The sequence below is a fragment of the Gnatocerus cornutus genome, chromosome 8, assembly GCF_029298725.1.
Source record: "Gnatocerus cornutus isolate USDA-ARS CGAHR chromosome 8, icGnaCorn1.1, whole genome shotgun sequence".
NCBI classification, from domain to species: Eukaryota; Metazoa; Arthropoda; class Insecta; order Coleoptera; family Tenebrionidae; genus Gnatocerus; species Gnatocerus cornutus.
Genome location: NC_142240.1, coordinates 10,349,862 through 10,376,441, shown reverse-complemented (window position 1 = coordinate 10,376,441; position 26,580 = coordinate 10,349,862). Strand labels below are relative to the sequence as shown.

Here is a 26,580-nt window from a genome sequence, read left to right as displayed (position 1 = left end):
AGATTTATTTCATCCCGAAGCTCTAATTCCCGTTCGGCGCAAAGAATCCTTTTATCCCGTAACGGACTTATGAATTCGGACGTGTAAATCCCGTCCTTGTAGAAGTGGCAATTAGGGTTGAGGGTGTTTTTATCGCATCGACGTCATCACCCCTTTAATGCGCACTTTAATACCGCACGTTATCGTCGCTTCTCACTTTTGCTTTCGGCTTGGATCATCACCGACGGTTCTAATCGATAGGTGGTGCACACGTTCCGCCGATCTTTGCATCCTGTCGTGTCATTACCGATAGGCTGTTAATCCCATCATGCCAGGAGGCCGAGCACGTGTCGGAGCGCTTTGTTGGACGAAAACAGAATACCGATTGCTTTCCGGAAGAATACAACCGGAATGCTTCTAATTGCGATTGTGTATTTAATCGAGAAGACCCCGCTTCCCTTATTCGCGCTAATTGAAATTACTTTTGACACGGAAACAGACTGGAACGTGCGAAGAAGCTTTGATAATTCTCCCGAAAATTGATTGCGACCGGGAAATATCAAATTTATTTAGTTTACAAATTATTTCATGCTCGCGTTAATGTACCTCGTATAAAATAAACGTCCATATTCTACAATCAATTTTACTACTGCTGAGCATTAGCGCCAATTAAACTGACATGAAATTAAAACGGCTCTCGCTGCTGCTATTAAATAGTTTTTTATCCCCGGCCAAAAATTGAAGAAATCTGGGCTCCCGATCGCGCTGAATATTCCTAGGGGAAGAAGAATTTATCGCGATCTGGAGCAGATCTAGATCATAATCCGAGGGCCATTTCTTCCGCCCCAGTAGCCCGCAATCTAAATCTGTATATTTTACGAGCAACAGCTTCGTGTGCGCAATTTTGGCCTAAGAAGCCGTGTATAGATAGGAATAATCGTCCATCACGCCATTCTCGTTTAGAAGAAAATCAATTCTCTATCTGGACAACACTTGTACCAGCCACTCGAGTAATCGGCCGTTTCCTAAACTCGCGTGCAGTGTTCCCAACATGAAATCACTCTCAATCAATCAGTCATCGACTGCACTATATCGAATGGCGATCCATTACGACCGCTCCTGACAGCGCCGCTAAAATTACACGGCCCGCACTCATAAAAATAAATAGGGAAAAGGGCGGAGTATCGATATCCGAGGAAGATAATCTACTTAAAATAATTTTGAAGTTGCAAGCTCTTAAAGATGTCGGATTATTCACACGAGTGCTCCAAGATTTAAATCGAGCGACGCTGGAGATGCTCCAAAATTCGACGTGTTTACGACGTCGTCAAACTCTAAAGAGATCAACACCTGTTTGGTTTGAAAAAGTGGCTACTTACAGATTGTAGTGGACGTCGGCCATGTTGGGCCTGAATTGTAAAGCTCTTCTGAAGGCCCATTCGGCTTCCGCGGCCCGGCCCTGGCTGCTCAACACACTACCCAAATTCCCATACGCTGCAAAACAAAGCCACAGTCTTAGAAGTTTGGGAATTCACAAAGTGCACGTATTGAAAGCGTGCATGATATATCTCGAAGTCATGTTTCAAGAAAGTCAAACAAACTCGAACGTTTCTGAAGCAGTAAATAGATTAATGTTGCACGCGATGTTAAAATGCAGAAGATATACCCACTTCAGAAATGAGTAATTGGATTAACTCTTGCTGCTATCGGTTTAGTACGGCACGAATAAATAAATTGGATGCAGTTCGAGTACGTTCATTTTTAAATGCTTTTTAAAATTTACCTTTTGGCGGGTTGACGCTGACCGCCGCCCTGTACAGCGCTTCTTCGTTGCTCCAGTCTTTATTCCTCATCACCGTTTTAGCACTGAACGTCAGCAAAACCCCAATAAACCCCACCGTGAACGCCGTGCGGTACTTTCTATACAATGCGGCGCCCCCGAATCCCACCAACAAACACAGTCCCGCACTGGGCAGATATAAAACCCGCTCCGCCACCACGAAGCCCACATAAAACAGTAAATTGCTCGCTGGTAGAAACGGCAAAGTCAGAAACGCCAGCGACAACAAAACGACACTGTAAACTGTCCTACTCCTCTGACGACAACCACATGTCGACAACAAATTGTTGTTGTTCGTCGTACGACACGCCGCCGAGTGTACGTCCGACAAATCCAAATGACAACAATGGCACGTTTTTTCTTCTGGTCTGTAGAGCGACGAGGCGCACTTCTTGAAGGTGATACCGAGAAGAGTGTAGAAACAGAGAGTGATGATGTTGCGGAAGTCGCTGAGAGTCGTGATGCGAGGAATGGCGTCCATGCCCCAGTCGAAACTGAGGGTGGTGGGCGAAAGGAGTAGCCAGAAGTTGAAAACGGGAAGGTAGATGAAGGTGAGTAGACGGGTTAGGAATTTCGAGTCGCGAGCGGCGGGATTGTCGGCGGTGGAGAAGTGAGGGACGGGAGATTGGAGGCGGATAGCCAAGAGGATGACGGAAGCGGCTCCCAGGACGAACATGCTGCGCCACTGTTTCTGGAATTAGAACAAGAGGAATTATTTTGGTGATTGATTGCCACCTGACGAGAGGCACCCTTGAAGAGAAAAGACAGACAAACTGGTGCTCTTAAACGAACATTGTTCATAATTAATAAGAAATGAATCAATCCATTTTTTATGAATTTATTGACGGACCAAAAACGAAACTCATGTCGTAATTACATGTAACAGGAATTCTAGCCGTGTGTAATAAAGTTTCCAAGTATGTAATTTTCACAATCGATAAGTGGTGTAGTCCGAACGTGGCATTATAAAAACGTTTTTCTATTTTTGTGCCCACTTTCTTAGTCATAATAAATGAGACTTTTAGAAAATGTTCACAAAGTGATCCCTATAATAGCATTAATTTTGTTTTATATTCGAAATCTGTGCGACTTTAAACTTTACACATAAAATTTTAAACCGATAAAATAGCCTAATGCTCAAAGCCATTAGCAATTAACTCTAGCAAAAGCATCCAGGTGCATCCACCATTTTGCTCGCTTGATATAAAATCAATTAATTTTGCTCTAGTTTTAAACGTCACTGCACAATTAAAAACGTCAAATATTTACACAAAAGAAGACCTAAAATGTTTAAAATTGCACAAAATTAATTATTGAACACAATACCAACGCTAATTTTGATGCCACTCATGTAACCAATTTATGCCAGTTTGGGGTAAAAAATTAGTTCAAACAGTCATGTTAAAACCGAGATTATTGAATTATGCACGAATGGAACTATCGCAGGAAACCGCAATATTTAAAACTAAAAGAGGTACTTATTTTTGAATTATTAATTTGTAATAAAAACAGTATTTTTGGTCGGCTATAAAATAATTTATTTTGATTGACGGATAATATGGTAGAAAAAATGAAACAATGTATAAATGAAACAATGTTATTTTGATTGCCAACAGCGCCGTTTAAAATAGTCAAACTAATTATATCAGCAGCTAAATTAGCAAGTTTTGAAAAAATTGACGAAGGAATTCCGATTTTTGTAAACAGGTAAAATTACAATAACTCAACCAGAGAGCAAAAAGCAAATAAATTAGAGCATCGAATTTTTATAATTACTCCCATAAAACTAGTGCTGGCGCATCCACCATTTTTGATCCTGCTAAAAGCACAACGATTTATAATATGAAGCTTTTTATACAAGGCTCAGGAAAAATGGACTTTTCCAGACGAAATAAATGTCTGTTAAAATGTAAAATTTTATTACAAGGATCTTTACAAAAGAGAGTACATGGAGATTTCATTACACAAGTTAACTTTTAACATAACTTTCGAAACGAGATATTGAAGCCGTAATTCCGTTTTCACTACAACACTTTTTGTTTCACCCAAATGAAAGTTTATGCTCGTGAAAATGTGTACATCACTTTTCATTTCATTTTCCATTTTTCGTGGCGTTTGAAATGAAACAACCCTGGAGACAAAAGGGCAAAATTTTTCTCTATTCAAGCTTTCAGTGGGAGTCTTCTTCGTTTTGGCTTCAAACTGGGAGAAAATTTCCATTGATATTGAATGAAACCGCTTTCCCGCTCTCCATTGATCTGGATGCGATTTAGACCGGACTTCCCACCTCTTATCTGCATGACTCCATTGGACGTGTACTCGCAATATATCTCCCAATGTGTTTCTGGTGTAAGCCGTCCCTGTCTGTTTCATGAACTAGAACGTGCATTTTGCTCCGATTATTTTTATACAAGCGTTTTAAAGCGTGATAACTGTCTTTTTAACTGTTTTCGGCTGAAACCAGTTTACATAAATTTCCATTTCGGATTGTTGGGGCCTTTAAAAAGAATTTCTGTTATTTCACGGCCATTACTCAGAGGTAAAAACTGTAATAACTAGTTGCAGTTAAACGCTGAAATTTCTCACGTGGGAGTCGTCTAGCCCCTTTAGGCGCATTTTTCTTGTAAATCTGCGCCTCGCAATTGTCGCTGCGTCCGATTTCGCCCTATTTGTTTCGTTTTTTCGTGGATTCCGTGTGTTTACATTCGATACACCGCCACTGATCCCGACAAATTGTTCAGTCAACACCGCGTCGGCAAATATCTATGGACTGTCTTCCCCGAAAGAAGACGTATTGAACGAACGAAATAAAGTAAGAAAAGCAATTTGAGCGGTCCGGGCTTCAGTTTCGAATTGATTTTGGTGTCGTGAGCGGGACGGGGGCGAAAATCCAAATGACCTCGTATTTTTCGAACCAACATTTCGCACTGATGCGTTCGATCGAACCGTGTTCGACAGAATTTACTCCGGCGATATCAGATAAGCTCCACGCTAGAACGTTATGTAGGTAAAGTATACACGATAGACGCGTGCCCGGAGTCGCTTCGATCGTGTTAATGTGTCGGCGCGATGCTATCGCACCACCTTAACCGGAATTGATTCCGCATGTTGACCCATAGAGAGTTAATATCGGGCTGTGGATGATAACGGCCTAAATCGGATTCTCCGGGCCGAGCTGTAATGAATTATCGACGGAGGAGTTAAGAAAATTTCTCTTCGAAAAAAGATACAAGAAATGAATCACATTTCGAGTGAAACTTTCATAATAAATTAGAAATTTTTGGAGGCGCATCCACCATTTTTGCGTTATTTTTTTTAAGAGCTCGACGAGGCTCATTGAGTTATTCCTTCCTTTTCGGTGCTTAGTGTAAGCTAATCGTCAAAGAAAAGAACAATAAAACGTAGCATCGGATAAATCTCCATGGCAATTGCTTTTGAATATTTTATGGCAAGACCCTTCAAGAATCCATGATAGTTGCTGGAAGACCAAATTGAAGTAAACAAAGAGAATATACAGAGGCAGATTAGATTACGAAAGAGATAAAGGAAAACATTAGTTCTGTGTAGGTAAAATAACAACCGTTGAGTTTACTTTGTAGCAAATCTTTTGATTCTTATTCTGTTGTATTTAATTTCGTAGAGCACATAGCTTGGTCGTAAAAATAATAAAAAAACGACAACGAAAATGAATCACACCACGTAACACGTAACAAGGTTAAAATTTTACCAACTTTACCCACCGTAATTGTGATTTATGAAGAGCCAATTTTTGCATAACCGTAAAATTTTCAAAACTTTGCACCCTCTCGTAACGAATTTCTGAGTATTCGTTCTCGTTAGTTCCACTTTATAAACTAAAACGTTTTTGAAATTTGATTTTAATTTCAAATGGGGCATCAATGATAAACGGAAGCATCGAATTTCAATTGAAAATTAGAGTCACATTTGGGGGACAGGGGAGCTTCTCTCCGGCCGCAAAGTGGCTGCATCGTTATCAATCTCCCTGAGCTGTAGGGGGTGAGTTAGGGTGGCGCGGCTCAGCAGTCAGCACAAGTTAGACCCGTATCCGTCTCCGGTTCTTCGCGCCATTACATTACACGAATAGCGCCAATAAATCCCGGAGGCAGCGTCGGCCGGTCTGATAAACATGTAAATACGGTGGCGGTGTCGGCCATTGTAGACTCTCATTCCTCAACGTCTTCATATGCGGAATTAGCAGACGGCGGCGACAGATGGGGGTTATAAACAAAGAGTTAATGGAGACGTTCGAAATTTTGGAACGTATATTTGTATGTCGATATCAGCATTCAGATTCTCGTGGCGTTGGTGGATATAACGATTATCATTATAAACGGGTCTGAATGCGAAAGAGCAGTCGTGCGTCTATCGCAAGTCCAAGAGTCCGGAAGAGAAATGAGTTGAAAAGCTCGCATTTGTTGCTCCCAACTTTAATAGTCGTGATTTGTGTCCGGCGCCCCAAAATTCCGGACATACCTCCCCGATTTCACTTTTCATGTTTTGTGTTTGAGTCTCTCCCTTGGCATTTTCTAGCAAATGAAGGAGGATTTATTATTGCGCATCGCATGAAAAATTCCCGTGTTATCCCTCGATTTTCCTTTGTCCTGTTCGTTTCTTCGGCCGTTTCCATTAGGCCTTTAACGAAGTCGGATGGCCTCCCTGTTTTTACTGTCTTTTGCGGGCACAAGTCCGTATTTGCAACCCCATATATCTGGTGCGAAGTTTTCCAATCTTGGGAAAGCAGACGACCGGACGACAAGAAGAGATAGCGGCTAGAACGTGACACATTAACACGTTCCTCAGGCGAAGAGCCTCCCCGAAGGGTTTATTGCGACTCGTTCTCATCGAAGAGCGAGGATCAATGGCCGTTTCGTGAGCGAAATGGTTAAAAATTTAATACCCGAACTCCGTGCACTTCGACAAATTATCGCCAGGACCGACTTCACTACACAAATCTGAGTTATTATGAAGATTAGTAAGTTGGAGCGAGTTACCGAAGAAAATCAATTCATTTTCGCCACTCTAAACTCGAAGGTAAAGCACTTCAACTTCGATACGTAAAGCCAATCAATTCGCTGGGGATTTTCCAAGTTTACGAACGAAGCGCACTTCTATAGAGGTAGATAAAAAAGTGGGGCGAGACGGAATTGCTTTATCATAGATTAAAATTTATCGTCTTTAATACGGCGAAAAAGTGAAAGAAGAACGTTACACATTACCACCCCAACTGATACGTTTAGGAGCTCGTTTCATTCTAATAGAAAATTCCAAATAGCCAGAAAAATTTTCAAGACTCGTTAAACATGCAAAGCTTCTGTAAATTAAAAAAAAATGGAAAACCTCCCGGGACGTAATTATAGTTTTCTCTTTACTAATTACCAACTTTTAAATTTTAAATTTGGTAAACAGTATGCAAATATTTAAAGTTATTTTCATCTTTTTTTTTTGTTGAACAACACTACAAAACTCTAATCAAAGTTTCCTTGCTCAAAAAGTAGTTATTTATAAAACTAGAGGTAGAACTAATTTATTTTATCACTAAACCTTATATTTCCTGCAGATATTTTTTGTAGGTGCCAAATTTAAATTGTGACTCTGCGATTGGTCATTTCGCTGAGCGTGCTACTCGATGCTGATTTTTAAAACTCCTGCAATTCCTGCGGAACGTCAAACAAGAACTGTCACATTTGTCAAAAATTGTAACTTTGGTTTAACGCCACCTACTTGGACCAATAGAATTCTACTTGAAAGTCTGATTCACTTTCTTAATATTGGTCAGAAGTCCACACATTTGAAGACGAAACTTTTTTGACATGTGTCAAATTTACGATCTGTTACGTAAACGGAGCCTGTCATTCTTTTAATTCGTTAAATGCAAATCGTCTTTTATTCATGTGGGCGGAGTTAAACCAAAATTACAAAATTCCGACAATACTAATAAATTTGACTCTTGCATGTGGAGCCATCTATTAATCAACATCAACATGTATTCATTACAGCTATCTAACTTATCATTTTCAAATCCTGCTGATTTTTAAAATTGCTCCTTTGTAAATTAGAAAATGTTCTGCAGGAAAAATGACGTTTAGGAAGTTATAAATCGACAATTTTAATTTATTTATGTTTAAACACAACATTTTAGTTAAATAATCATATAATTAAATATGTAGTTATTTAGTGTATACATTTTTATACATTTTAATGATGAAAATGTAGTGCAAAATTAGACAGGAAGAAACTAAATTACCATTGATTTATGAATCAAACCGGAACAAAAATGGTCCCTCTGCACAATGAACTTTAAATAAGTAGAATTTCCATTCAATATTCATCGTTTTTTGACCCGTTTGTGTTAAAAATTGCTCTACTCAGGTTTAAAAACTACTAAATTTTATATTCGATTGATAAATTCCGATCAATCGTAATTACAAAGTACGCTCAATTAATATTTAATAGCAACTTATATTGATCCCCACAATTATCCTATTAGCCACAAGGGACGTTCGATGTTCTCAATTCTGCATCACATGCGAGCAACAACAAGTTAAAAATGCAACAGTTTGCACTGGTCTGTCTTTTCTTTTTAATTAGTGATTTATTTTAGTACTTGCCTTTTTTAGTGAGGGGCTGTAGATGAAATCATAAACCATGCACATCCCCAACACAGTAATCCCTGTTTCCTTGCTCAACATCGCCGCCAACGCCAAAACCACACTCAACCCCAAATATATCCACTGCTTGACGCCGCTCCCCCAACACTTCTTCTCCCTCAGATCCATCCGGAAGACCACCCCACTGTGTACTACCTCCCTCCCTAACCTCTTTGGCCAATTACAACTCGTCACATTCTTCTGTAAACTATAAACAAACTTCTGGTACTTCAAAGTCCTCAACTGCTTCATGCTATCCTCTTTATTGTTCGAAAAACATCGATAACAACAGAGCGAGTCTCTATGTTTCGTGTGCGTGACATAAGCCAGAAACGATAACAAATAGAAATTGCAAGCGGCCAAATCGGCTCGGCCGACCACCCCAGCCACAGCTTCTGTGTGAATGGGATGTGCTGCGAAGATGAGACCGGTGATGGCGGGTCCAACTGAAGACTTGGATTTCGGAAGAACTTGTCGGGCTAGTTTGACGAGAAGAGCGGTGGCTAAACAGTGAAGGAGTACGTTGACGAGGTGGTAACCCCATGGTTGGAAGCCTCCAAGGAGGTAGTTCAAGCGGAAGGTTAGCACACAAAGAGGCCGATACGAGCCATGCGAGCCACTATCCGTCAGCGGTGTTCCCCAGAAATCATCTTCCAACAGGCGACTCCAAGGCGTCTTCGGGAGCAGATCCGGGTTGCTCAGGATGGCCCGACTGCAAATAAAAGCACAAAAATAATGATCTATGATTTCGAAAATGTTCGAGTGGGCGTTTAATCGAATCTAGCTGTAGATCATTGTGCAGCATTTAACTGGTTCTAATTGAAACGACATTCGTTATTGCTACATTGTGACATGCAATGAAATATGGGCCACGACCACCATTACATGCACGACATTAATGACGGACTGTTGTTCGTATCGATGTTACGTGCAGGTTGTGCATGTTCAAAACAATGTCCGAACGACCTCGGTGTCATCATGTCCGAAACCGACCAAGAAGCTACAAGTGACGAGGGTTGAAAGGAAATTTTTTATGAAGAGAGAAACGTCCATCAAAAAAATTGCGACGGACGCGGCTTTGTTTGCCAGCGACGAACACGAGCTAATTTATATGGAAATTCTTGACTGCTGGCGGCTTTAATGACCGATTCATCGCCTGCCTAGTTATGACCGAAATCCACTTCCCACAAATCAAAAATAAATAGTTAAATTGAAGCGATTCAATTCGGTAAAGATATACAGACAGTCAATTTCAACCATCTGAAATCGATCAAACTAAGCGAGTTGTAATTAGCTAAGCGCATTGACAAGTTTATTATTTAAGAAATGTCGGTAATTCATCATGGGATCTTTACTTAGTATGACAGTTCATCGAATAAAACAAAAGAAACACGTGTAAACACCCACGACTTGAAATAATGACATATCGATCTGGACATTCCTCGTGTTCAACCCAGAGAACGAAAAAGAATAAGTATCGCTTCAAAATAATGTAATTTGTAACCATTAAAATGTATGGAATATTAATTGGAGATTAAAAAACTCGAAGAAACGGGCGAATTTAATTGTTTTCTGGCACGTTAGAAATGATCGATTTTCATTGAAGAAAAACAAGCGTAAAAGCTTTCACATTTCGATAAATATCAGTCTTATCTAAGCAAGAATCGTCGTAATGGATAATGTTTCAGGTTTCTGAAAAGGATATCTAATTTAATTGCTTCTTCACCACCTAAAACGTTTACTAAATGGATTTTTCCCATCAGACGGACAAATAGAATGGAAATTTTATGTCTGACGATTAATTTGGCTTGCACGTGATGTAAATATTAATCGAATAACGATTACCGCGGCCATTTCCTTACGTAAAATATTGTCTCCGATTACAAAAAGTAGAAGCCCGGAAAAATTACAGGGAACGGGTTAATGGATGAAGGCGGTAATTCCTTAATGGGATCGAAATTTTAGTTATTTTCTTACTCGTAATTAATGTAAACAACGTATGTCGACAGTCAACTCCACTAAAATGTTTTCTTTTCTCCTTAAACTCTCAAGTTAAAAAACTAAAGACACACCGCCACCTTGCATGCACCGTAATTGGCTCTCGGCGCACTTCCGTCATTTTTTCCTTAAAAACACAACGCGGAAGTTAATTAAAACAGAAGATAAATGATTCTGGAGAAATTTGAAGCGATGAAAAGACGATCGTTAGTCCGTCTGCACTAGAATGCATAAATCATAATTTGAATTGAATTGAACATACGGCCCCAGTTTAAATCTGAGATAATACAATTTGCTGCAAGGTAAGTGCTTAAGTGGTTGAGTTGGCTAAACGTAGAATAATGGGCAGACCCATCAATCGGTTACTTTGCTCTTTCTTTTGTACTTCTTCGACAGAAGTCCATTCCAAGCGGTTAATTTTATGCGATCCTGGAGAACTGGGCCGAAGTTTCGACGATAAATCTGCGGACGTCGAACAAACAATAATTAGAAAAGCGATCTCGGGCTTTAGTTGACTTGCTGGGGAAACATCAGCCGCAGAATTGACGTTTTTCGCGTCGTTAGTGGCGCATCTAGTTTAGGAATAGTATATTATAATACAAGTTTATAAGCAAGCCTTTAAAACACGCACGACGAGTTTAAGAGCACGACGCGTCAGCGGAGTGCTTTTAACGTCGTAAGTGTTTTAAAGGCGCTTATAAACGAGTGTTATACGCTATTTTTTATTATACCTATCCATTTACAATCCTTAAGGAGCATTGAAAAATTGTGAATTTACCCAATAAAATTATCAAAGGTTGTTTGTGAATCGTTTTCGTAGAGACGGTTAGCAAGCAATTGTTTGTTTACGTTGTTAAGCACACTTTTTCACGTTTGTAAAAATCCGTTCAGAAAATGAGTGAAGATATTAAAAGGCTATCAGAACATGCAGAACTGCGATTAATTCTGAATCTATCCGACGCTGAGAAGTATGCTGGTCATGCTTTCCGACTAACTTCATACGATTATGGGAAACAGTGGTGGCATCGATGAGTTGAAACGTCAGGTGAGATGGAAATCTTCGAGTGTGGCTAGTGGCTATATTGAAGAATCCACTTCAAACAAAATAGTTGTTTCCAAACGCATTGCTGGAGTTCTGAACACATCGGTTGCTAAATCAACTTCATCAAGAGCTGTGGACGTCCAACAGAAGAATGAAAATGAAAAAGCTTCTACTAGTTATGAATTAGAAGCAACACACAACAGTAACCAGCTTCAAGCGGCGGGCTTTGAAATTTCAAACAATAGTAATTGTAATTTTCATGTTTATATTATAAATAAAAATTGGTCCTGACATTTTACTATTTCTTGTTACCTAGACGACTTTAAAGCTTTAGTGTTTTAAAGACCCCTTTTTGCACGCTTTTGCGTGTTTTAATTTAGGATTATAATGTAGGTATAATAAAAAAGGATTTATTTTTAGGGACGCAATTAAAACGAGAAATTCCTGTCAAAAATGTTGGCTTTCTTTATCTTTTCGACCTTGCCCCGTCGCTCCTGCCCACTTTGCATGTATTAGGTATTCCGCCCCTCTTTATTCGCTTTAACTCCTTTCAGCAATATCTCTCCCGCTTACGTAAAATCGTGGAAATTGTCCTCGGAATAGGATGCCCCGATTGAATCCAGCTTCAAAAGAGCCAATAGAACGAGCTTATTTTAAATTTTCCATGTATAGACAGCCGCCACACGTTACGGAATCCAGCCGTCACTTCCACTTGTCCCATTGAATTCTGATTTTATCACCACCTCCAAGTAGGCCGCCATCTGTAGCACATTGCAGTGAAGTCGGATTATATTCAGTGACGAAATAAGGTAGTGACAGAGATTATCATTATACAAAGGGGCGGCCGCAGTATCTGGAGGCTCGGGTTGTAGCGCGACATCTCAAAGGCCGCTGCTGCGGATGAAAGGGGTTCATAAAGGGGCGGCGGCAATAACACAGCGTGTATACACGCCCGTTGTCGGTCGCAAACGATGCCAACAGAATTTAATTGAACGGCTCCGTTTGAGAATCATAACACGTACAAAGTGCGTCTGTGGAGGCTGGAGGGATGTGGACATTAGCGGATATTGGGGGATTTTCTATTTTTGTGATTATTTGTACTGGGGTTATTATTCTTTCACACAAGGGATTAAAAGAATTGAATATTTTCTCTCACAAGTAACAAACAGTAATTCTAAATTAACCACTTTTACTACTTTTTTATTATTGTTCCTGTCCCCTCTTTCTAAGCTTTTTCTACGACTAATGAATATGCGCAACAAGACGAATGTAGAAAAAATCATTGTTTGGCCTTATTGTTTTTTTTTCTTTCCTTCATTTCGTGTTTGTATTGTTTGCTCTTTCATACAAATCCTGAAACATCAAACACCGGTTGTTAAAATGAGTTTTTATGCAAACTTACAAGCTGAAAGAGCTTTCCGACAATTTATTTCTACATTAGAGAACGTTTAAATTCACAACATATCAAACGTTTTTTCTGAAAGACATTTTTTCGTCTTGAAATCGTTTTCGTTGCAATTTTCAAAACTGTCCTAGAATTTAATTTTAATACAGAAGTAATTTACTCCTTCAAGAAGTTAATTTATAATTCAATTCACTTAACATAAACATAAAAACATTAATAAGATATTTTATAAGATTTTCCTAACAAACGCATCTAATATTCGTTTGCTCTTTTATTTATACGTTTTCATTCTTTTTCCGTACAAAAACAAAATCAAATATTGAAACACCGGAAAAGTTTTTTAAATATTTATGCTTTTGCGATCGGTCAAAGGTCGTGACTTTCAACTCCTAAATATTGCAAAAAAAATTGATTGTGTTGTACATTCAATCATATTGCCAGAGAAAAATTTGCAATATATTTTTTTAACTATGTTCTAACATATTGAATTAAAAGTTTGAAAACGAATTTCCATTTTGCAACATAAAAATTTAAATTTCCTCCCTGAATAATGTTTACCTGAATTTGTTAAAACCACATTAACTTGACACAGGATTCAATACTGTTGTTACAGAGCAAAATTATTTTAAAACCGGGGCACATCCAGGATTTATTTCGTTGTTTTATACATAATATGATCAAATATTCCAAACATGATATTTGTATTTTATCTATCATGCCCTCGAAAATATTAGTGGATCCGCCTGTTCGAATTTTAAATAAATTTAATTCAAACGACTAAATAGCATGCGTGCCTGTTTAATTACTGCGTTTTGTCATCTTGGTTTTGGCACAAGTGGAGCGACAACTTGTCTAAACAATGTTAAATAAGAAATAAAAATGACATGTGTTGGCGTCAAGGCTATTTGGGTCTGCATGCGGCACGATACAACATTTATCACAAGTGTATCACTAGGCAAATCTTGTTCTTGTTCACTATAAAGTTTAAAATGGACTTTTTAAACATAGCTGTCTTATCAGTGGAATTGTTTATGCCTCCATTAAACCATAATCAAGAGCTTGTCTGTAATTAAAATTTAACTACAAAACTTTCTTTGTAATAATTATTTTTGTTAATAAGAATACGTAGATTGATATCGTTATCGCTGACGTAGCAAGATCTGATTCTGTTCTTGCATGTAAATCCCGAATAAACTTTAATATCAGTAATTACCTGAAAAATGCGCCCACATTTCTTCAAGTTGAAAAGAACAAAATGTAATTTTCTGTTTCGTGAATCGGGCGAGTTATCGGAACGAGCTCGTATCTTCCAGAACTTTATTGTATTTTTGTAAAGATGCATCTTTCAGCATAAAAATTCCGGGGCTGTTCCGGGTGCGATTCCGGGAATGAAACATGAAGATTTCAAAACCGCAACTCGAACCATAAGCCGATCAATTGACCGTTCGGAACGATTTTCCGATATGGGGTGAGTTAAGGGTTGTTGGCAAACCTGGTTCTTTGATTTAGGGAGCGCTTCGGCAATTAGGGCAATTACGAGTCGGGAGTATAATGTGACAACATTAATTAAATTTAGGTTGGGACTGAGAAAAATGTGTTTGAAAACGGCTCGTTCCTGTTCCGCCTTAAGGATGATAGTTTTCACATTTATATTCATAGCATTTATCCGTGAATGCAGCTCTGCGGAGCAGAACAGGACACGATTTACGTGAATGCGCTGAGGAAATTAAGCTTTTACAATGTGTGTCTCTGGCGCGTTCTAAATTCGCACAAGTCGATTCTGTGTTTTCCTTGAACGTCAGAGTGTATAATGCAGTTCAATTTTCCGGTATCAGACAGAATCCTGTTTAGTTTTGTTGTCTGTTTCGTAGCAGTGCGCAAACATTCCACAATTAACGTTATGAAAATAACGTCGGAAGCGAAGCACGAGATAGTTTCGCGGAAAGAGGAGGTGACAGTTTGTTTTCGTGGAAGAATTTTAATCAATTTTAAATACAGCGGCGAATTGAATAGGGAGATTTACGGTTTTAGAATTCAGTCTTTAAAGAAAGTTTTTGTGGAAAAAGTTCTCTAAGGGAATGTCCCAGTTTTGAGTGTTCTGAAATATGGCGCAACGTGTCCTCGCAGGATGTTGAAGTCGTGCTAAGATTAAGATTTCGTTCCTGCTGCGACAAAGCGTTCTGGTGAAAAATGAAAGAAAAATTTTTCGGGTTTTTCCAGCAACTCACCGGTCGTCGTACACGAATCCTGCATCCAACGTGTTGTAGTAGAGCAGGAATGCGAGTAGACAGCAGAGCGAGCTGACATAATCCATGCTGGGGGTCAGCACATCTCTCGATGGGCGAAGATACCGTGACTTGTTGCGCCGCGCTTACCCTTCGTGCGCTAATCTCAGCAAAGCGCTGAAATATGTTAGATCATTTACACCGTCCGTGCCAGGCTTACACATTAAAAGGGCCGAAGACTTTTTACAGTTGAAAGAAAAGCTTCTTTTCCGTCTACTTTGAAAACGACAACAGTGATGGGTTTGCGCCCATTGTGCACGCGCGCCCACGCGGAACCTGTGGAGTTCACCTGGAGGACCAAGACGGAACTGAGCGAGGCGCCGACGACAAACCGCCGTTATATAGTCGACACGACCATTGCGCGAATACTGATGATCGACCCTCGGTGTGGGACACCCTACACGCCCCGCACAAGCGCGCGCAGGTCCGACGCTGTACAGGTGGCACCGGAGTCACCGGAGTCGCAGAACGGGACCGCGAAAGGACAAACGCACCAGGAAACCAGATGCGAACATGATAAACACGACACCTGCAGGTAAACACCGGAGAGGCAACATTTTTTACGCACGCTGCGGGTGCCCCCATAATCAGCCCTAATTCCTAAAAGACTGAGCAAATAATTGATTGTTTTTAGGGCTGAGTTAAACATGCACGTAATTGCTACCAAAGCCCAAATTATCTGTTGGGGATATCTCGTTACATAAATAAACGCTTACAAAACAAAAAAAAAACAATTCTATTTGGGTTGCATCATTGATTTTTACATTAAGAAATGTACGATTGTAAAGTCTGTCATTAGATATCAATTTTCTGGATTTCCAAGGCTTAAAGAACAAAGCTGGTGGCAAGTAAACATCCGCCAAAATTGCACGACCTCCCAGCACCTGTCAAAGATCACCGAGAGGATTAAGCGCACGCCAAATATTCCATTGATGCAAAGACTGCTCCAAATTATAAACTCTGCCTTTAGCATGAAAGCATCTCAAAGGAGCAGACCGGATTTCAAAGGATTCCGTCTGTTTTCCTCTGAAAACAACATTTTTATGAAAACAAAAAATTAATTATCTCGTCGTGACAGAGAAGAGCTCGTTCAATTAAAAATTCCACATAACCAAACCTTTTCTTGGATTCCTTCAGATTACATCGGAGAACTTGTGCTGGTAATAAAGTTTCCAATAATTCAAGCCGAGACCTCGAAACATGTACACGTCCTTTATTACGTTTCGCTGTAATTTATGTTTGAAGCCATTTTTGATAATTGTCGATCGTTGAAAATTGAAACGTCAATAGCGTGATAGCATCGGGCTCACGCGCGAAATCCCGGAGGAAAATAAGGTCGAGTGGGTAAGTTGGAGTATTTTCAGCTGAAAGCAGCTAATTAAAACGCAAACTTGTACGTACTTCACAACCTACTATTAATAATCAACTAGGAGCAACTGGAGAAGATTCCAATCTTTATTTGGAGTCGACACGATAATGTTGCTTATTTCAAATTCGCCGAAAACGAACGGCATAAAGTTGGGAAAGAAGTGAATTTTGACATGTTTCCGAACGATTTGAACCATTACACCGAAGCAGTTGCACCGAGGCTGTTTTTAGTTTGAAAAGTTATGTCTGTTCATATATCACAATTCTTATTTCTTGTGTTACAACGAGGGCGAAATTCGCTCAAGTCCTACTTCCAGTTTTGCACTATTACCTAAATTATAGATTATGTAGGGAATAACTTCCACCACTGCTAAAAAATTCACAGGAGACCGACTATTGCACACTTTGAAAAATGAGTTGATTTGAATTGAAACATTTCTGACACTCGTCAAATGTTGATTGTTTTTGCTTTAAACCTGAATACAATGTAAAATAAACACGGTTATCGATTTTGTTTACATTTATTCGTCACAGCTCTCCCACTGAGACAATAAATATGTGGAATTGTTTCTAGAAAACACAGTAAAATCAAAATTGTCTTCAAAATTTTAAAATTCAAGTCTATAAAGTGTACAAAATTAAAAAATTTGCAGAAATCAAAGAATAACTCCAAGAGCCTGAAATGTCTATGAATAAAGTGAGAATCAAGAACTAGATGTAGGTTTAGATAGGAAGAAATAAAAAATTGCACAATTTGGTCTGCGGTTGCATTTTTCTCTGCGCAGTTTGCAGTCTAAAATTTGCAACTGTACCGAGGCTTATGATCTATCCGAGTACTCTTAATTAATTATATGTGCGGTCATCTGTCTGTCACAGTCGGTATGTCGAGCGTTCATCTCTGAACACAGAGTCCCGACCACAATAAGCCCCAATTAAGCACAATAAGAGAATAATTAGTTTGATTGAGTCTAATTAGAGCTTCCAATGCAGTGCAGCTCATCGTGGGAAGAAAAAATGTCATCTCTATATCTTGCAGCAAACTTTCAATTCACGTTTGTTTGCTAAACGTGTGACCAAAGTCGTGCATAACAAACCGATTGCTTTTTCAACAGATGGACATTATGCTTTCACGTTTCCCTTATCGATTTTCGTTCTTACCCTCCTAAAATTACATAGTATTTGTCGATGGGGTAGAGCCCTACGAGTATAATTAAGAGTTCGACAGGAGGGTGGTAATGTGATCCGGTAAGGGTTGCATTTTTGCTCACCTGTTTGTCGGTGAGTCATCCACGTCTCCCACTATTTCAATTTACATTTATGAGTATTGTGGAGGGGTAATTTTCATTAGTCGTTCAAGTGTTTCCGGCGGGATTACCTATCAATTATCATTGTAATTGCTGATTAAAGGCAAATAATTCAAATTTGAGAGAGACAGTGTGAGCAATGGGATCATCTGAATGTGACGTCGTAGCGGTTTATGGAAATTGGGGCTTTGTGACACCGACGTGCTGTCATTTTTTGATTGCGATTGAGGTTATTAAAAACTGAGGGGGCTCCATGCATTTTAATTCGAGTGGATTAAGGGATGAAAGGGACATAATTGCGACATTTGGAACGCAGACACTTTAAGAATGTGGCGCATAATTGTCTTATTACCGACACTAATGATACGAACGAGGAGAACAAGAGCAAACCTGGTTTCTTTGAATTTTCTTTAGACGGAAACGACGCTTTGTTAACAAACATATGAAACGAGAAGAGATTTCATTTGAAAGAACAATGCAGTCTTACACCGCGACGTGGCAAATTAAATGGCTCTGATTCCGGTGGTACTAAAAACAATTTTTATTCTGTATCGCATGACCCTAAAATGAACCTACGAAAATTTCCACTCAATGTTAAATCCTTCACATTTAATGCCTACTAAAATATTCATAAATATTTCATCCCCATCAATTTTTCAGCTAAATTATATAGCTATTATAAGCTTTTGAACATTAAAGGTGGAATCTCAACACGCCCTACTTTGCCTCCATTATCTAATAAAGTAATGCAGATGTAAGTTTAAAGCTTTTAAACAAAATTCTGTTGGACCGGAACTAGCACAACATAAATCTTACTTTACTGATACTACCATGTAAATTTAATTTACAATCTGCAGCAGTCTTTAAAAGATTTTCGAGGGCGCCACATACAGTTTAGAAAAAATTAATTAAAACTGTGCAGTTTATGAAATTTTGAGGAGAAAGGAATTTTTAAATTACACGGTTGTTATTTTATAAAAGATGGTTTTCGAACAGAGCAAAAATTGCGTGTAAAAATGGTAATAAATAAGAGTTTATCTCGGAGGAATTAGTGGGATTGAGCAAAGTTTAATTGGGGCCGGTTATAAATGATGTCTCCCTCCTCCAATATAATAAAGACAGATAGTGTATCTTAAGAAATGTAACAATCTAATTGTCCCCGGCATACATCAGTTTCATTGCCCCCTAAAGTGTGATAAGGCGTCAGAGTCAACGAGTTAGCAAGTAGGAAATATTCTTGTAGCAATTCTTTACTAGGACGGATTGTCTGAGCGGTACAATGTTAAGCCATCCAAGGTGAAATAGGAGTGTATATTTCACCGTGGAATACTTCATCCTTTCATATTACAAGGGTTGATAATGGCCGACTATGATGCGAAAAACTTCCATTTATCAAGTCGATGTAATGAAGGGGATCAAAGGCGTACGCCACGATCGATACGAATAAGAATAGGTAAAACCTGGCGTCGGCAAAATCTTGAGCAATTTTCAGGTATATAGTCGTCGGTCCAATCAAGCGTCCAGCCGTTAATCTGCGATGCGTCTCTGTCCGACCAAGGTGATGCGATGTAATTTAGTCAGCAATCTGTAGGAGTAATATATTTTCTCATTCGTGAGCAAGTCGGCGGTAGAGCAGCAACTTGGGGCTTCGCTATTTACTGCCAAGAGTTCGAGTTCTGACGTGACGTATTCATACTCATTACTCGACGTTTCACCGCCGCCTATCGCGCCTTTGCTATATTACTGTGCCCCGAGGAAGGGTTACACTGAATTTACAACTTGCAACTTTGCAGGATTGCGCTTTTTCCCTCGGCCCCCACGGTCGCTGCCTTCCCCACGGCGAGGGAAATTCTAATTTTTACTCCAACTTTCATCATTTCCACACTTTCCAACGATGTTTGCTACCATTTATATAAGCACAATGCCAACAAAGGCCGCTCTCGAACCAACACGCAAAATTTTTCATTTGCAACGATGTAATGGACCAAAAGTGGCAACTGGTATCTTTTTACCACAGCGTCACCTGTTCTGGTTAAATCGTGATTTTTCGAACACGCTCAACTGACATAAAACATTCATAAATGCATGTAAAGCGACAGTTAATATTGTATGAATGGAGCTGGTAGATGTGTACTTATTAGGGCGCTGGCTATTGTTGAGGGATTATTTATGACGTCCGGGTCAGCAGTCAGTTCTTGATATTTACACGTGAAGATGTTATCGTGGGAGTATTGTTTACTTAAGTAGTGCATAATCCTACATGCAATCTGGTCAAAACGGCAAAAAACGGTATAATCCCTCGCTCATCATCGCATTTAAATCCGCCATGCGTCAAGTGTTTGCAACTCGACATTTTTCGAAATGTGTTGTGTTGTCGGCCTTTTGTCGGATCAAAGTGGCCTCTCGCAACGCGCCCTTGTGCCGTTGACGATGTGAAGAGCCGTAACGTTGTAGAGTGCGAACGCATGCCTCCGGCAGAAGGAGCCTTTGTTTTACGACGTCGTCCACTCACAGCCCCACTATTGCACTCTACTTGAGTCATAACCACCCGGGGAATGATTACTGAGATTTTACTGCCCCCCGGCTGAAGTCGGAGTAGTACTTTTCTTTCGGTGCCATTTTACACGTGGTTTTATGTCGATGCTGCTCTTTGAGAGGTAGAACATACACGATGTGTTGGATGATGGGTTTCGGGGGCAATTAGCGGAAAGTAATATGCCATCATCGTAAAAGTGGATAATGTGTAGGGTTATGGCAGCGTCGGGTGACATTACAAGGGACTGCTTTGAATTTTGTTGTGCGCCGCGGGGAAAATCACAAACATACGAGGCCGGGAGTTAAAAGGACCCAATTATTGTAATAAAGTTTCCAGGGCCGGTTTTCCCACAAAGCACGTGCTAATTCTAATTCTACCCGTAAAAGCATTTTTCGCAGAAGACGTCTGGGAGAATCAATGCTTCGTCCGCAACATCCGGCTTCTGGCTGCAGCCCTTGACAAGAGGTTGTCTGCATGGAAGGCAGCGGCCGTTAGTTTCCGTCACAGGTGCGGCATTCCGTGCCCAGGATTTATAGCCGTTGGGCTTTAACGAGTTCTTGAACAATGGTGCGTTTCGGCGTCAAAAGCCCTCGGAATTTGACTACACACTCGAGTGTTCAATCCGTGGAAACAGATAATTTCTTTCAATCTGGCGGTCTGATGGAGTTCCGGCCCAGAGAATAAGGCGAAGCTGCGTGAAATATTAGATCGCGAGGGCACAATGGCTCGTAAGCGACCATCGCAATCTACTTAAGAGCGTCCCATATTGAAAATCACAGACAAAGGTACGTTTTCAATCTCGTCGTTCCACTCGGAGTCGGTGATTTGATTTGTCGGCAATCGAGTCCGCTCCGATTGTTTGACTTTTTATTTGCTCACATCGCTTATAATATCGGGATCGATCGGTGGTTAATTTCCCCGTGGAAGTGTCGCAAGTTTGCGGTTGCATGTCGAGCGGTGGCATTGTGGGCGGCTACTCGCCTGTGAGACTGATAATGCCGACGACACAATGAACTTGTATGTTAGGCCTTGCGTGGACGACGCGACAGACATTGTTAATTTCAAACTGATAAATACAACTAACATACATTTATTCTTCATGATACAAATCAACGACTTTTATTATCCTTCCTAGCATCAAACTCAATTTAACATCACCACTATACCTCATACTCGCGGGTGTTGTAGATTTTATCAAGAAATATTACCGCTTTGTACGACCGTTTACCAACTTTTTTTTTAGTTAAGTAGTTCCCGAGTAAACCCCAGCTCGTTTTAATTTAGTCTTGAGGCTTTTAACCTGAGCTAAGCATTTAAGAACTGTGTGCGTCTGGCTTAAAGTGAAAATTCCGCTGCAGCGCTTTTAGCTTGGTGCAGACATTAATACCCTGTGAAATTGTTAATTTTAACGCGCCTATCTAAGACGCTTAATAGGAATTTGCTCGATATCCTTCCAAGACTGCACACAAAACTAATTATCCTTATCGTCTCTTAAGTACATAATAACGTCGGGTAGCATGCATAATGGGGCGGCCCGTGTGTCTTTGTCTGTTTAATATCCTGCCTCCTGGCTCACCACACAACAAACTCATACCATCACAGAGATCAGAGGAAGGGTTGCCAACACCGCCCCGTTGCTTTAATTAAATATTACTAATCACCACGCACGTCGAAGCGCTTAATAAGACTAATGGCAGAAGATGAGGCGGCCAGGAGAGATGATTGTTCTCAGATTACAGTAACAAGAGGAGGCGGCTAATAATCCCTGCCGATGTCGGATTTGGTCCAGGCAACGCTGCACTTCTCTGTGCCGTTCGAGATAAGAGGCTTACTGATGGCAACAACGGCAACGAAAGAATCGTACGTCGAAGACGCCGCCACCAAAATAACACCAATGTACTGATAAGGCGGCAACAATATACGTTCACTCGAGGGTTTTACACAGCACTCAAGAGAAATACGTGCGCAAATTGATTCCAAAGCGAAAAATTTGAAACGCCGCCATTAACTTCTTACGCTAAACAAACTCAATATCACTGGTGCTATTAACTGGAAGGCATTCCATCCGGCTCCGGGGACCACAACGAAATTCGCGAGATTAAAATTTCCTGGTTGCATGCTAGCCAGCGCTAAATAACGTCACATTGTTATGTCTTTTTGTGTTGCTCGCGCCTCCGATTTTATCAACAATGATGGTTGCCAACAATTGCTACACCATTTTCTTGGATTTCAGACCTTAGCAGGAAAATCGACGTGGTGGCGTTTATTAAAGAAAACGTCAAGATTGTTACAACGCGCATTTTATGACGCATCATTTTTTATTACGTCGATAAAATAAATAGAATCCATTTTAATTTCGATGGCAGCCAGCTCGGGAAATGTCTTTGTAATTGTTATTTTACTACTAAGCTCGCCGGTTTTAAATTAAATATAAATCTTTACGACCTCTATAGATTGCTTTGAAATTCATGGCTCTTCGCCAAAAAAAGGTAATAGCAATAAATAGTAATAATCATAATGTGGTCTATTCATTCCATTAATGAGCGCTCGTCCTTCACCTCTTATCGATACAATCGTCAATTATTTAGCCACCAATAAAACAATGACTTTCCCGTTAATTTTATTTCTTAATTTACGACAAAGGCGTGGCTGCCAACACTCTCATAATTATTTCCATAGATTCTGTTGATTTTCAAATTTTCGGTCGTTGGAGCTTACATCACGTCAACACAAACAACACTACACTAATTACAAATTTCATGCTTCGATTGTATTTGACGATCGAACAAATACAACCAAGCAGGATCAGCAGTTACGATTAATTACGGCTTTTTAATATTTTTCGATACATTTCAAGCACCTGCTACCAAAATTAAAGATAATAGAGTCTTGCGTCAAGTTCACAAACTTGATGGATCGTTAATCGAAGCCATCGTTCTGCGATGAAATTTTAATTTCATGAATGACACAGATGGCTGCCCAGATGTTAACAATTTATTCGAAATGTTTTATTAACGCACCGTCCAATTTTCAAAAAAAATAAATTATTCACAAAAGTTTAGATTCATAGTCCACTGCTGTCTACAGCGTGAAATGTCAGGATATTTTTAGTAATTTTTATTTGTGTCAAATCATAGCATTATACATTACAACTAAAGTTATAGACAAAAATGGGCAAGCTTTGAAATTTGGTTTTCTTGGGAGGATCCAACATTTTGAAAACCTGTCATTTTCGTAAATTTAATGCTGTATACATAAAATTTCGAGAACTTGTTATACTTGACTTATATTTTTTTTACTGTATCAAAGTACACAATTATACAGCAAAACTGGCAAATTTTAGAAATTTTCTTTTTAAAAAGAAGCAAAGATTTAAAAAAAATTAAGATCTGTAATTTTCGTAATTTTACAGCTAAAGGTATGACATTTGGAGGGGCTGCTATACCTTTGACTTGTTTTTTAAGTTTGTCAAAGAACAAAATAATAGAACAAAATGCACAAATTTTGATTTTTTGTTGAGAAGATGTAAAACTTTTGAAAATTTTAATCTGCCATTTTTGTAATTTTTCTAATGCTGCGTAGTCATGAAATTTAGCAAAGTTGTTTTGTTATGGAGCTATTTTTCAACTGTACTAAAGTTACACCAATATAGATCAGAAAATACAAAATTAAAAAAAATATATTATGGAGAGGAAGGTAGGATGCAAAGTTTTGGTACATTTTAATTCAAAAGCTTGTCATTTTCGTAATTTTTCAACTATAGTTTTGAGAACTGGAGTGGTTGCTTCCCTTCACTTGTTTTTTAAGTCTGCCAAAACACAAAATTATAGACCAAAATGGACAAGTTTTAAAAAATTTTTTGAAGGATGTAATAATTTTTTAAATTTTATTTGTAAAAGCTGTCATTTTCGTAATTTTAACGCTATACGCATAAAATTTGGGGAGGTTGTTATTCTAGGCTTATATTCCAACTGTGCTAAAGGGCACAATTATCAAGAAACAAAAACGAATTTTATATATGTATTTTTATTTTGAGGACGAGCCAAAATTTTACCCACATTTTTTATTAAGACCTGTTGTTATTATATTATTATTGATAGAACAATGAAATTTAGAAGAGTTACTGTCTTTAACTTGTTGTTTAGCTGTACTAAAGGACAAATTTCTAAAACAAAAAAGCCAAGTTTTGGAAATTTATATTCGTGCAAAGATATAAATTTTTTCAAAGTTTTGATTCTGGGGCTGTCATTTTCGTAATTTTAATTAAGAGGATAAATTACCGCAAAAATGACCACAAATTAAGCACACAATTATGAGGTATACTTGAACGTTTTTGTGATGGATGATACTCAAATTTGACGAGCCTGTTGGCGGTGGATGCGCCGGGTACTTTGTATATAAATAATAGATATTTGTAATACATATAAGGCTGTATAACAAATCAATAATTCGCGAGATCGTAAATCAAGAAAATAAGATTTTTGGAGTGAATTTGCTCTTACACTCGAAGTAATACAAGATTTTATCCAAAGTCTTTGTTAGTTGCAATAATTAAGGCATTAAAGGAATTGACAGAAATGGCAGTAGTAACAAATTTTTAGCATTTAGAAAGTTATGCCTGCTTGTTTGTCATGGAAATGTTGGATAATTTTCTCTTGGTCTCTAGATAGTATAATAAAGATCACTTTATTAGTGCATTTTGGATAAGGATAATTTTATTGCACTGTACGAGTGACTAGTTCACTTTTTCAGTAATTCAATCGTGACGTAAATAACTATTTCTCACATTTCTCATCAACGTTATGAGCTCGTCGATTTTTTGTTTTTTTAATATTTTACCGCCCGGATTTACGATGAAATCTGTCGATTTTTTATTTTCGCATGTGGCGTTTTATAGGGCTTCGGCTAATATCTAACGAGCCGCGACACAAACTATCACTAGTTTTAATTAAAGTTTAACGATTCCTGTTCTTATCAGATCCATATCAACGATCGCCCGTTATGACTTTACGAGGCGTCTCTGTAATTTACGTCCATACCGAGAGATATGTGGTGGGGGTGGGTTTTATGGGCGACAACGGAAGGGTCTCCGGAAAAGAAAACAACACCGATATGTGCTTTTTACGTCGGCGATAAAGCGAGATCCATTTTTGGGAGTTAAAATCATTAAGTAAAGAGAAAGAAGCGTATGAATATTTGTGTTGGGGCGGTCATTTATCATCCGAGGTATATCAAACATCGCAGGGCAAAATAAACCAAAGGGCATTATCAGTAAGCCACAGGCGACGCAGTTGCGATCTGCACATATATCAAGAGACGTCAATTGTTTCGTTTGGTGTATTTGGCGAAGGGTCCAAAAGTCCCCAACGACGAGGGATGAACACAGAACTCAATATGTTACCCCACCTCATAATATACCCTATATAAAATATTACTAGAGCATAATATAGCGACACTAGAAGGGGCGAAACATCCCTAAAGCAGGGGACTAACATGACGAACTTAATTAACTCGTTCTGTCTCGTTTTAAACAAAAACGTATCAAGCTACGAAATTTCTTATTTTCGTATGAGCAAAATGAACAATTTCCTTGCAAAAAAGCTTGATATTAATTCGTGACAAAGCTCGGTAGTAATGAGACTCTGCTTTGGAATTTTAAGCTTGAGCGCTCTTCAGATAATATGGAAATCCATGCAACTCTGTGTTGTTCTCACTTCAGCTAACTCTTGATTAACGAAACGAAGCATTGTCTAATAGATTAAGTTGCGCTACAATTTTCATAATTAATAACTAATCAGAACTGAAAAGCTTTTACGAGATAAATCCGTAACGACGTGGCTCGTTCTCATTAGGGAAATGGGGAGGAAATGGACAGATACCCACTGCAAGCCTTCAAAGAATCCCCGAAAGATTATTCTCCAATTCAAGTCGGGAATTTCTGATTCTCATTTTCCCGTAATTACAGCGCACCTCCCGGAAATCGAATATTACACAATGTTAATTTTTTTCCTACAAGAACCGCAATATCCTTTTAGCTGCATTATGCAAAACAACGACCCGAGACAAACTGTTCCCGCGGGATTTCATTCAATGCGGGGTGGTCACTCTGTATATGAGCATTAAAATATGGAACAATAGACGTGGAGTGTTTGTGA

General features: G+C 39.0%; 1 protein-coding gene across 1 annotated transcript in view; it reads right to left on the bottom strand.

Moving 5' to 3' along the window:
* Positions 1 to 15,348, bottom strand: part of Tmtc2 (Transmembrane O-mannosyltransferase targeting cadherins 2) — a 41,445-nt gene extending 26,097 nt beyond the window's left edge. The window contains exons 1-4 of the mRNA XM_088042940.1: positions 15,161 to 15,348; positions 8,449 to 9,199; positions 1,763 to 2,510; positions 1,359 to 1,473 (exon numbers count right to left, since the gene is read on the bottom strand). Coding sequence (XP_087899066.1) covers positions 1,359 to 1,473; positions 1,763 to 2,510; positions 8,449 to 9,199; positions 15,161 to 15,246 — 1,700 coding nt within the window. The 5' untranslated portion in view covers positions 15,247 to 15,348. The remainder of the gene's footprint in view (positions 1 to 1,358; positions 1,474 to 1,762; positions 2,511 to 8,448; positions 9,200 to 15,160) is intronic.
* Positions 15,349 to 26,580: the final 11,232 nt, after the last annotated feature.